Here is a 13,294-nt window from a genome sequence, read left to right as displayed (position 1 = left end):
AAGGTCATAGCATAGACTTAGCTTTATTTAAAATGCAACAAAGATCAACTGCTTGCCCAAGGCTCAAATTTCTAAATATGTTCCAGGTGATTATTCCACCTCCCTCCTTATTACTTTCTCTCAACAAAACTTGGTAGGATGTCAAATATGTCCCTTGGAGTAAAAAGGCTGAATAAATGAGTGCAAACATATCAGGGTTTTTTCTAAGATGACAGCAGGTAGGGTGAAAATGTTCTGAAGGAAGTCTTTAAAAAGTACTCAAAACATTATTTTTGTAGCAAGTTCCAGTCAGGTTTTGCGGCCTGCTTGTCACATCTTGGGGGATTGGGAGGGGCGCCTTGATCAAAGGCACTCAAACGCACTCAGAACTTGTTCAACAGATTCTAAATCAGGAAGGGGGGGTGCCTTGCTGAGCGCAACCACCCTTTGTGCTTGCAGCCGATCCCCTTGCATCCGTCTCCCCATGACCCCTACCTTGCGAAGCATTCCTGTCCCCCTTATCCACATTACTTATGTGTAGCCTAGGTTGCTCTGCAATCCCGGGACTCCAGTGCCTGTTCTCCAGCAGCAGGCACAGCCTCCCAAGTGGTGCTGCTGAGTGCATGAGCTCTGATTGGCCGGCAGCTCTCAATAGGCAAGACATCCACCCCTGGGGTTTTGATTCCAGAGGAGGGCCTGCCACTGGCCTTGCCACTGCATGATTGGCTTGTGGGTTGGCGGGCCTTTCCAAAAAGAGGCAGCACGGGTCTCTCACCAGTCATGTTTCAATTGCACCAATAGTAAGTATTGATAAAGGTGCCACAGAAAACAAATGATGTACTCATGCAGCTTTATCATATTTTGGGAGCATTCCAATCTGTAAAACAGATGTAGAACTTATTTATTCAAAAAACCAATTGATTTGAATTAAAGTAGAATTCAGTGATCTGTGAAGGCTCTTAGAGAAAATGTCTTGTGGAGTGCCAGTGTTCTTCCTCATTAAATAACTCTGTTTGAAAAACATGAGTGTTTGGGTAAACCTTGACTTAAATCTGCACTAAAATTCAATCTAGTGCTATAAGAATAAATGAAACTAATCAGCAGTACTCACCGAAACTTTGCTTCCAGTTATCTGAATGCAGTGGTTAGTGCAGTGTAAATTAATAGTGTGGGGAGAGACAAAACAAAAAAATCAAAACAGCATTATTAGTGAGCTCAATTTTACATTGGTTAATTATAACGCAGTTTAGTTACAGTATTAGTAATACATTTATAGCTGAGGACTGCAGATTTCCATTCAAAACTGAAAATCATTTTTACAAAATTTCTGATAAAGGATTTTAGCAGGTTTCACAGTGAAATGGTACCAATCTTCATAAAAACACAGGGTCAGTTGTGATGCATTTAAATTTACCTCCTGGCACAACAAAATAAGTAACTTACAGAGTCGAAATATCACATGCAAAATGAGTATTTTAGATATCACTTTTTTATACCACATGCGTAAATCATATTGCTTCTTTCACTTAACTTCAATTAGAATTAGCAATTCTAGGATGCACAAATATCATTTTTCCATGAGGATATTTAAAACTAATGTAACCACAGGCAGGAACTTCATATTATATCATTAAGCTGTTACTTTTTTTTTAACAAATTACATTTAACTTGCATTCTTTTAGAATAATTGTGACTAGATTAGTTTAGATGACTAGGTTAGTAATCTTTAGATTACTTGTGTCTACTAGCCCCAAAACTGAGTGCCTCAAAACTAGCACAGTTCACCAGTGTGGCCATGAAAGATAGATTAGGCAAATGCTGAACAATAAATGTGGAGCATCTCCCAAAATTGTTGTTTCCATTGCATTACTACACATTTATTTTACAAACAAGGTTAACTCCAATAGATTATTTTTTTTGCTTTTCTTTATTCTCAGTCTGACCTTGCTAAAAGAAGTTTGTTACAACCAATGTTTTATTAATTAGTTTCAATTAAGCTGTATGAAGATTTTAAATGTGATGGACTAGTCAAAAATACTCCTTTTTTATTATTCATTCATGGGATGTGGACGGCATTGATTAGGCCAGCTATTACTGCCCATTCCTAACTGCCCTTGAGAAGGTGGTGGTGAGGTGAGCTGCTTTCTTGAAGTGCTGCAGTCCATAGGCTGTAGGTACAACTGCTGTGCTGTTAGGGATGGAGTTGCAGGATTTTGACCCAGCAACAGTGAAGAACCAGCAATGTATTTCCAAGTCAGGATGGTGAGTGACTTGGAGGGCAACTTTCAAGTGGTGGTATTCCTATCCATCTGCTACCCTTGTCCTTCTAGATGCTAGTGGTTGTGGGTTTGGAAAGTGCCGTCTAAGGAGCTTTGGTGAATTCCTGCAATGTGCCTTATCGATGGTATATGCTGCTGCCACTGTGTTTCGGTGATGTAGGGAGTGAATGTTTGTGGATGGGGTGCCAAACAAACAGGCTGCTTTGTCCTGGATGGTGTCAAGCTTCGAGTGTTGTTGGAGCTACACCCATCCAGGTAAGTAGAGAGTATTCCATCACACTCCTAACTTGTGCCTTGTAGATGATGGACAGTCTTTGGGGAGTCAAAAGGTGTTCGCCACAGGATTCCTAGCCTCTGACCAGGCCTGTAACCACAGTATTTATCTGGCTAGTCCAGTTCAATTTCTAGTCAATGGTAACCCCGAGGATGTTGATAATGGTGGAATTCAGCAATAGCAATGCCATTGAATGTCAAGGGATGATTTGTAGATACTCTCTTGTTGGAGATGGTCATTGCCTGGCACTTGTTACTGGCGAATGTTACTTGCCACTTGTCAGCCCAAGCTTGGATATTGTCCAGGTCTTGCTGCATTTGGATATGGACTGCTTCAGTAAGTGAAAAGTCACGAATGGCGCTGAACATTGTGCAATCATCAGCAAACATCCCCACTTCTGACCGTATGATGGAAGGAATGTCATTGATGAAGCAGCTGAAGATGGTTGAGCCTTGGACGCTACCCTGAGGAACTCCTGCAGTTATCCTTGAAATGAGATGACTGATCTCCAACAACCATAACCATCGTCCTTTGTGCTAGGTATGACTCCAATCAGCAGAGAGTTTTACCCGATACCCATTGGCTCCAGTATTGCCAGGGCTCCCTGATGCCACATTCGATCAAATGCTGCCTTGATGTCAAGGGCATTCATTCTCATCTTACCTCGAGTTCAGCTCTTTTGTCCATGATTGAACCAAGACTGTAATGAGGTAAGGAGCTGAGTGACCTTGGCAGAACACAAACTGAGCATAGGTGCACAGCTTTTTGCTAAGCAAGTGCTGCTTGATAGCATTGCTGATAGATGACCCTTCCCATCGCTTTACTGATGATCAAGAGTAGACTAATGGGATGGTAATTGACTGGGTTATATGTGTACTGGACAACCTGGGCAATTTCCCACATTGCCAAGTAGATGCCAGTGTTGTAGCTGTACTGGAATAGCTTAGCTGGGGACGCATCAAGTTCTGGAGCAAAGTCTTCAGTACTATTGCCGGAATATTGTCAGGACCCATAGACTTTGCACTATCCAGTGCCTTCAACCATTTCTTGATATCATGTGCAGTGTATTGAATTGGCTGAAGACTGGCATCGGTGATGCCAGAGGAGGCTGAGATTAACCATCCACTAGACACTTCTGGCTGAAGATTGTAGCAAATGCTTCAGCCTTATTTTTTGCACTGATGTGCTTGGCTCCTCCATCATTGAGGATGGGGATATTTGTGGAGCTTCCTCCTCCAGTGAGTTGGTTAGTTGTCCACCATTCACAACTGAATGTGGCAGGATTGCAGAGCTTAGATCTGATCCATTGGTTGTGGAATCGCTTAGCTCCATCTATCGTTTGTTGCTTATGCTAATTGGCAAGCAAGTAGTCCTGTGTTGTAGCTTCACCAGGTTGACACCTCATTTTTAGGTGCTGCTCCTGGCATGCCCTCCTGCACTCTTCATTTAACCTGGGCTGATCCCCTGGCTTGGTGGTAATGGTAGAGTGGAGGATATGCTGGACCATGAGATTACAGATTGTGGTTGAGTACAATTCTGCTGCTGATGATGACTCACAGCGCTTCATTGCTGTCCAGTATTGAGTTGCTAGATCTGTTCAAAATCCATCCCATTGAGCACAGTGGTAGTGTCAAACACAATGGAGCATATCCTCAATGTGAAGTCGGGACTTCGTCTCTACAAACACTGTGCAGTGGTCACTCCTACTGATGCTGTCAAGGGCAGATGTATCTGCAGCAGGCAGATTATCTGAATTGAGTGAAATTGTACTTGCTACCTGAAAATGTTCAGCAAACCTGGCTGAATACCTAGCAGCATCAATATCTTGTAACACGGAATTAAACACTGTATATTGCAATCATATTTTTAATAGCTGAGATCTTCGATCACCCCATGGACCTGGAAAGAGATCCCATTTTTTTTTATTCATTCACAGGATGTGGGCTTCACTGGCTGGGCCAGCATTTATTGCCAATCCCTAGTTGCCCATGAGAGGGTGGTGGTGAGTTGCCTTCTTGAACTACTGCAGTCCATGTAGTGTAGGTACACACACAGTGCTGTTAGGGTGGGAGTTCCAGGATTTTGACCCAGTGATAGGGAAGGAACGGCGATATATTTCCAAGTCAGGATGGTGCATGACTTGGAATGGAACTTTCAGGGGGTGGTATTCCCATCTATCTGCTGCCCTTGCCCTTGCCCTTCTGGAAGGTAGTGGTCGTGGGTTTGGAAGATGCTGCCTAAGGAGCCTTGGTGAATTCTTGCAGTGCACCTTGTAGATGGTACATGCTGCTGCTACTGTGCGTTGGTGGTGGAGGGAGTGAATGTTTGTGGATGTGCTGACTTTGTTATAAAGAAAGAGTTGGCTGAAGTTGACTGCAAAAATAGGTTAAAAGGTAAGACAGTAGAGAAGCAGTGACAAATATTTTAGAAGATATTTCATAACTCTCAACAAAGATATATTCTAATGAGAAAGAAAGACCCTACAAGAAGGATGTATAATGCGTGGATGAATAAGGAAGCCAAGGATGGTATCAAATTCAAAGAAAAGGCAGGCAAATGCTGCGAAGATCAATTTATATTAATGACATGGATGAAGGGACCAAGTATATTGTAGCCAAATTTGCTGACAATACAAAGATAGATAGGTACACAAGTTGTGGGGAGGACAAAAAGAGTTTGCAAACTGATATAGAGATAATGAGAGGGCAAAGATTTGGCAAATAAGGTTTAACATGGGAAAATGAGAGGCTGCCCACTTTGGTAGGTAGAATAGAAAAGCTGAATGTTATTTAAATGGAGAAAGGCTTCAGTACAATGTGGCACAGAGGGATGTGGGTGTCCTCAGACCAGATTCATTAGTTAACATGAAGATATAGCAAGTGATTAGAAAGGCAAAGAGAATGTTGGTGTTTTGTTGCAAAGGGCATGGAATATAAAAGTTGGGAAGCCCTGTTACAACTGCACAGAGACCATACCTAGAGTGCTGCAAAAAGTTCTGGTCTCCTTAAGGAGGGGCTATACATTCATTGGAGGCAGTTCAGGGAATGTTCACTCGGTGGATTCTTGGGATGAAACAGAGTTGCCTTATGAGGAAAAGTTGAGCCTATACTCACTGGATTTTAGAAGACTGAGCGGTGATCTCATTGAAACACAATATACTGAGGGGTCTTTACAAGGTCGATGCCAAGAGGATGTTTAACCTTGTGAGGGAACCTAGAACTAGAGGGCACAATTTCAGAATAAGGGGTCACCCATTTAAGACAGGGATGAGGAGAAATTTCTTCTCTTGGAGAGTCATTAATCTTTAGAACTGTCTACCCCACAGAGCATTGGAGGTTGGGTCATTGAATACATTCAAGGCTTGGTTAGACAGACTTTTGAAATATCAAAGAGTCAAGGGTTATGGGGGCTGACAGGAAAGTGGAGTTGAGGCCACAATCACATTAGCCATGATCTTATTGACTGGTGTATAGGCTTGAGGGGCCAGTGGCTTACTCCTGCTCTTAATTCTTACCTTATCTGCCTATTAGTTTAGTTATTTAGTTTCAGTATGAGGTAAGCTGGTAAAAGGGATAAATAGTAAGTGAATTGGTTACTCAGGAATCTGACCCTGAGTTCTGTAAAAAGTGGTCCTATCTCAACAACTTGGTTTAATATTTTTGAATAAGTTACGAAATTAGTGGATAATGGTAGCTGAGTTAACATTGGAAAAGGCATTTTGAAAGTCTAGGTAAGCAAAGTGCAATACAACAGTTGTAATAAAGGTTGAGGGATTGGCAGGGAGATAATGGACTGGATAAGGAACTAGTTAAAATGGGCATTAGCAACATTATTTCATTATATGGTACTAAGAGGTCTATTTTCCATCATTTGCAAATTTACCTTTAAGCAGGAAAGGCTAGAGTTAAAGGATGCAGCACGCAGCGGGTACAGGTACCATATGGCTAGGCACCCGTCAGTATGTACCATCAGTCCTAATAATTAGATTGTACCATCAGTCCTAACAATTAGATTCACACAGATAGACTGGTACATAGAGCAACTGGCTGGAGGCGAAAGGGGCACATCATGGGTGGGTGGTGGTGGTGGTGGTGGTGGTGGGGGCAAGTAGCCAAAACTTCAACAGAGGTAGAAGCACATTACCTGTACTGCCCCTGTACCAAGGCACTTGTCTAGCCATAATTGGAGGCGTGTTCCCACAGGGTGAACAGTGTGTTTGGGGGAACAGGTGATCATGTAAAGCAGGCCCACGTGACCAGGTTCTGTGGAGGGAGATGAGATTGTGGCACAGTTGAAAAAGTTGAACAGGAAGGCTGGATCCAAGAGCAGATGCAAAGGAAAAATAAAGTTACTGTTGCTGCTTCAGTTTAAGGGAATCGATTGACCAGAATCGGCCATACCATGTGCAGCAGTGTTGCTGAGGGTTCAGATAAAGGTGATTCTGGCGAATCCGCATCATCAAGAATGTTTGCAACAGAGCTGAGAAGGTTCTGCAGATGTGTGCCATTTTGGTGAAGACCAAGCCCATGGAACTTGGGTTGGTTGTGAGTTGCTGTCAAATGAGGATCAACGACTGCATCCTCAAAGCAAAGAAGCTGGAATTCTACCTGAGGAAGTTCAGGGCTTCGACAGGCTTTGTGACTGAAATTAGTGCCGTACATGTTAACTGGACTGCCCATGCAAACCACGAGATCTATCTTTGTTGTATCTGCAACTTAATGTGCAAGTTATACTTTGTATTGACCACAGTTTGTCTACTAATTCATATTTAATTTATATTAATTTTGGTTTTATTGTTAAAGTAAAAGTTTTAAAAGTGAAATCTTGTCCATTGCTTTTCTCGCTGGGGTCATTCGGTAAATTTGCCTCTTTTGGTTTGTTGGTCCCTACTGGGACCTAATACAGGTGAAGTCGCACAGCCCAGAATCATACTTTCCTAACATATTATTTCAGAAAACTAAAAGATTATAAGACTGCATTAAAACTCCACTTGATCATGAGTGGAGAGTAAATGTACAGTGAAATTAAATGAAAAATGTTAATTACTTTATACAATGCAATGAACCGCAGCATTTCTCAACATGCTATTAACTGCACTGCTCTCAATAAACAAACACTTAAAAAATCCATACATTTAAAAATGTTAAAGTCTGCTGACAACTTTGTGACCTTTTACTGCAAAACCTGCTAAATTGTATTAAACATTCTAAATGGTGAAAGGGCAATACAGATCTGTTTTACATATCAAGTCAAAATATAACATTGTTCCTCAGCATACAATTGCATATTTTTACTGCACTGTCCTTTGGTTTTCAAACTGATATAGAATATTCTCTTAATTCAAAGTTCACATATTTTAAATTATTTAATAATGCAAATATTTTTAGCATAAAATCCCCACTTAGCTGTCTGTGCTTTTTACATGGTTAATTCCAAATTTTGGACAAAACAATTTTGAACAATTCAGATCAGACCATACAAGCCAATGGTTTCAGAGTAACCAGTTACTCCTATTCTGCCTCCTTAGAATAACTGGAAATCAGAGCTCCACAAGTCGAATTTCAAATTTGATATATCGAAAATCTCAATATAATTAGTGTTATGGTGCACCCCCAGACTTTGCCATTACTGTTGAATGTAAATGCAAAGTACAGATTTTTTTCTGACCATGTTGCCTGTTCATCATCTTACAGCAAAGCCAATGGAGGACTGATCACTTGTTTTGTGCCATGCCACATTGTGGCATGCTAATTCTTGATGAATGTGGCAGAAAACAGGATAATTGTGAGCGTATACCTGATAGCACCCAATCCAATTTTAGCTCCAGGAATCCTAATTAATGCTGTTTTTTGCTCTGGACTTGAGTTAGTTTAACTTAGCATCTACAAATGAAAGCAACAATAAAATATTTTACCCAAACAAGAATAAATAATCATTCTGTCAGCATGCTCTACTCATGGAAAATCCAAGGCAATTTACCAATTGCTTGGGTTTACTGAAAAAATGCAGTAGTGTTTTAAACAATCAGTGACAAGGATATATCCGGCACAGAAATCAGAAGTTTAATATACCAAGCTTTCTGCATTGTTGCATTTTTATCCAGGCAAGCTGTGAGATATTTTTTAAACTTCAAAATTCAGAGGAATTTGGTATGCTGTACAAACTCCTGCCAAACAGAAAACTTAAACTCAAAAGGACATAAAAATGTAATGTTCAGGGAAAAATAAAATAGCATCTTACATTACTAGCATGCAAGAAAAGGTCGCTAATGTGAACTGAAATCCAGGATATTTCAATAATGTAAGCATGTGCCCAATGACATACAAAAGCAACAAAGATACTTGAATGACAACACAGCTTCTCAAAGAGTGGGTCTAGGTGCTGGACAGGCACAAGATAGCAGCGTAAAGTTAACCTGAATGTAGGTGGTTTCATTGCTCACCAAAGGGACATTCAGCATGTTAACTCAACCAAGATAGTGGTTTGCTCCAATAATCAAAACTATACTCAGCTCAGAAATCAAAAGCATATAGAAAAAAGGTAAGAAAAGAAAAAACGGAGGATAATATCTGTATAGGCATTGTGAAAACATGAAGGCCTTCACAAATCTATGTTTTGTCAAATTAATGAACACGACGGTTAACTAACTTTTGAGAATTCTACAAACATACAATGGCAACCAAGGTTAAGCACAGCTGGATTTTCCTATCTTTAGCAATGAAATGAGAATACCTCATGTTTAAGAAAATAATCTGAGGGTTATTTAATAATTAAGGAAGAGAATATGCATCGATGGAGCTAACGAAACAAATCGTTCTTTAACAAATCATTCTCACCTATAACTTACACTTCTACTTAAATAAAGTGTATAAAAATATGTTCTAGACCTGCATCTCTAAAACTTCTATCACATGTTTTGGTTCTGACATGAAGCAAATTCTGATCTTTTAAGCTGAAATCGTCAGTTTGAGCAGCTTTAAACTTAATGTCAGCATATATTTTAATTAGGTATTAATGTTCAAATACTACAACTGTGCTTGGAACTGAAGTTGTACAGTTTATGACATCTTACTGCTCCAACTCTCTAAGTGTCAAATCCAAGCTTCAGTAAGCATGTTGACGCCTTTCAGGAAAGAACTGATCACCTTGTAGAATGTCACAATGCATTGTTTGACTGGTTGGATACCCAGAGGCTGAAAGAAAACCTCACATAATCTTCTGCTTCAAAAAACAATCTCCAGCTTTTTATTTTAACTATAACTTCAGTATAGTTCTCTATTTCATTTTGCTTCATTTTAATTAACAATTCTTCAGACATGACTGTTAGCTCAAGAGAATTAATTTTTGAATCGCATAGAGCATTTTTAAAAGCAAATCAAAACCTTATTTTGAATATATCATAACCTTGAATTATCCTGTCATACATGTATAGCACCAGTGTAAAATGCACAAACAGCTTTGATCTTCTTCTATTTATACAACCACCAACCATTCCAAAGAACACATGCTCAAACGACAGCCATCTGCAAGAATCTGCAATATTTTGGAAACTAGAAGCTAACAATTTGCCTCTGCAAGGACATGTTTGACCATAAAGAGATTCCCAAAATATTCCAAAAGCGTTACCTTGACAAAGGCAAATGGTTAATCTGACAAACTGCATGGCAATAAACAAATAGACCAAGCCTGTGATTGACAATATGCACCACAGGTAAGGAATAATTTGCAACATTTTAGACAGAAGCATCAATTTTGAATTCATAAGATAGCCAGCTGAGAAAAGATCAAAAGTGATACCAACGAGCAGCTGAAGCACGCGTCAGATTCAACTGAAACAGAACTTTCCAATTTAATTCTGAATCACAGGTAGTTTTTAAAAATTCTGTAGAAGAGCATGGTTACATTTGCCCTACTACAATAGCCTTCAGCCTGCAGTGTCTTAATTTTGAATTTTTGTTGTGTATTTGTCTGCCTGTATTTCATCAAGGAGATACTCTTATATATGGCTTTTCTGTATGTGCAAAATCTTTGCAAATCCTGTTCATCAATTATGTCATAAGCGTTTTAAACAAATAGTGATTGAAGTAGCATAACCCCTGAAATGAAAAAAATCCCAGGAATGCTTTTGTAATAATTGAAGTATTTTTGAAGTAAAGTGTTAATATGTACAACTGTTAGAGAAAATTGCATAGTGTATTTACTAACAAATCAAAAAACTACAATATTCATTCATTTCTCTTTATATGTCGATTGAAATAGATATCCATAATATAAAAAATAAAATGGATGAATTTCAGTTTATTAAATCACCATCGGGCTCCCTGCACTCCCACCAATGTTTTAGGTTATTTCAAGAAAAAATTATATCAAGTATTTATTTCATTATAAGCAGCAGCTTCTGAGGGATATCTGGGTACCCAGCTCCAGAAAAATAAACAAAGAAAAAATAAAATCAGAAAATCAAAGTAAAACCTCATGTATGGCATGACTTCATGCTTACAGCAATTTCTGTTATCACTTGAAACATATTTCTGCCCTCTGATATCAAGGACAAATTTAAAAAAGTTTTTTTTATGCTCCAGCAATTTTACTTGACCATGTTCAGGAACATTTTTGAACTGCAGCTCTGCTTGATTCAAAAATATTTGTTTAAAGATTCTAAGCAGGTGACGTCCAGATAGTATTCAATTTTGTTTTCAGATAACGGTAACTTAATAATATTGCATTATGCTTCATGAATTTTGCATTGCTCAATTCAAACTACTAAAATTACATCACAGGTGATGAGCTTAGGAACAATAAACTCAGTCATACAGGTTAATAAGCAGACATTTTCAATAATAGAAACATTTTGTGCGAAAAATTTGCATCCAATTCTCTCAATGACTTGTTCTGAACAATCAATATTAGCTGTTCTATTTACCCTTAAAAATAATTAAAATTAATGGCCAAGTGAAATTCAATTTTGTATGTGTTAAAGGGTGAACAACTGTAATTGGCCTACAGAGTCTACTCCTGGCACAGAACATATCACCCAAGATTTTAAAATCACATGGATTACCCCAGGGCAGTAGATGCAGGAAGTACTAATAGTTTATAGTAATAAAAGCATCATGTTTCAGATTAGAGTATTTTGTGTGATGTGTGCCAAATCCTCATGAACAATTTATCCACAGTAGAAGGCATTTTAAAACCACATTATTAAACAGCCGCTTTAAGCAATGAAAAAGGGAACATTTAGGCAGCAATCATGGATTACAGCTTAGCAAAAGCCAAAAGCAGATCATTCTAAGCTTATTATATCTGACTGTCTGAGAAATGGCATTTACTATGCTGTCTTAAAAATGGTAATTTTATTTTAAAAGAACCTTACAGATTTGGCAGTTGCAGAGATGTATTGAACCACCATTTCTCTCTTTGTCGTCAAATCCTTTCCTCGGAGTGGAACCTTACGATCTTCATTCAGATTCATGTCTTCCTGTTGACAAATAATTAAGGAAAAATATGAATTAAGCAATTAATTTCAATAAGCACAGTTTCCAGCTCTAAGAACTTTAGACCATTCTCATCAACGTAGGGGCATGTCTTTCTAAAGATAAAAACAAATTATGGACAAAAAATAAATATATTTGACAATGAAAATGTGTTGCACTATTAACAGCCTCGGAGTCCAAAAAATAAATTAATTGTACCAAATGCATGACAGAATCGACATTATAAGACCAGCCATTTTTCTTGGGTCAATATTTGCTTTTCGGCCTGAAGTATTATGCATCTGTGACTCACAAACAGACATAAACATCAACCACGATCAAAAGAATAGGAGATAATAGACCTGCTATTTCAAATTGAAATACAACAGCCTTAAGGTTTCTTTCAGAAAATTGGGGTAGAATATTGTGCTCATTGGTGGTGAGCTTGGAGATGGGAAGGATATGTAATTAGGCGGGATGGTGGAGGACCAGAACCCTACTGCCTTCCCGCCTCAGCCAGAATTAAGCTCTGATGGGAAGGCCCATGGTCGACCTTCTCGCCCCACTGCCTATTGAGGCTCTTAAGTGGCTAATCAATGACCATTTAAGGGTCTCATCCGAGCGCCACTGATATTAACCCATTGGTGGGTGGGCTTCTCCACATGTGGCGTGCACAATAAATAAAACTGTGGACAGCTTGTCACCTCTGTGGAGTGGTGATGTAAGAGTCCCTTGATCCTAGGCAGTCAGAGAAGGAACCCGGTGAGAACCACACGCCTGCCCTTGCTGCTGATCCCACAATACCCCTCCCTACCCTCCAACTCTGTGAAACCACCCACCCCTTCCCAACCCTCCATATTACTTACCCGTGACCTGGGTCGTTCCACAATCGTGGGACTCTGGTAGGTGTTTTTCCTGCAACAGCCATTGCCTTCCGTGTGGCACTGCTGAGCACAAGAGGCCTCTAATTGACTGACAGCTCTTGGTAGGTAAGGCTTCCACTCCTGGGGCCTTGATTTGAGGGAAAGGCCCACCACTGCCATCACCACTGCCTGATTGGCTTGTGGTTCAGTGAACCTTCCCGAAAAGAGGCAGCATGGGTCTCTCGCTGGCTCTCCAGCTGGCAAGCGATACCCCGACACCTCAACAAGATTCCGCCCATGGAGTTGAAACCATAACTGCTGGACTTGACTGCTATCTGTGGTTGAGCTTCATAAGTTTTGAATAGACCATTAGATAGTATGCATCAATCTAAGGAATCCCAACTGGAAAGCCAACTGATTTTCTTA

At 39.6% G+C, this 13,294-nt stretch overlaps 1 protein-coding gene across 6 annotated transcripts in view; it reads right to left on the bottom strand.

Annotated features, from left to right (window-relative positions):
* Nucleotides 1-13,294, bottom strand: part of diaph2 (diaphanous-related formin 2) — an 865,163-nt gene that overhangs the window by 728,688 nt on the left and 123,181 nt on the right. For 4 of the 6 annotated variants that reach the window (XM_041195327.1, XM_041195330.1, XM_041195331.1 and 1 more), the window contains 2 exons: nt 11,906-12,010; nt 1,091-1,111 (listed from right to left, as the gene is read on the bottom strand). In XM_041195327.1, the coding sequence (XP_041051261.1) occupies nt 1,091-1,111; nt 11,906-12,010 (126 nt within the window). The remainder of the gene's footprint in view (nt 1-1,090; nt 1,112-11,905; nt 12,011-13,294) is intronic. The other 2 variants (XM_041195328.1, XM_041195332.1) reach the window with 1 other exon arrangement.

Source organism: Carcharodon carcharias, chromosome 9, assembly GCF_017639515.1.
Source record: "Carcharodon carcharias isolate sCarCar2 chromosome 9, sCarCar2.pri, whole genome shotgun sequence".
In the NCBI taxonomy this organism is placed as follows: domain Eukaryota; kingdom Metazoa; phylum Chordata; class Chondrichthyes; order Lamniformes; family Lamnidae; genus Carcharodon; species Carcharodon carcharias.
The sequence above is the reverse complement of the archived record's forward strand: the minus strand, read 5'-3'. Positions and strand labels throughout refer to the sequence as shown.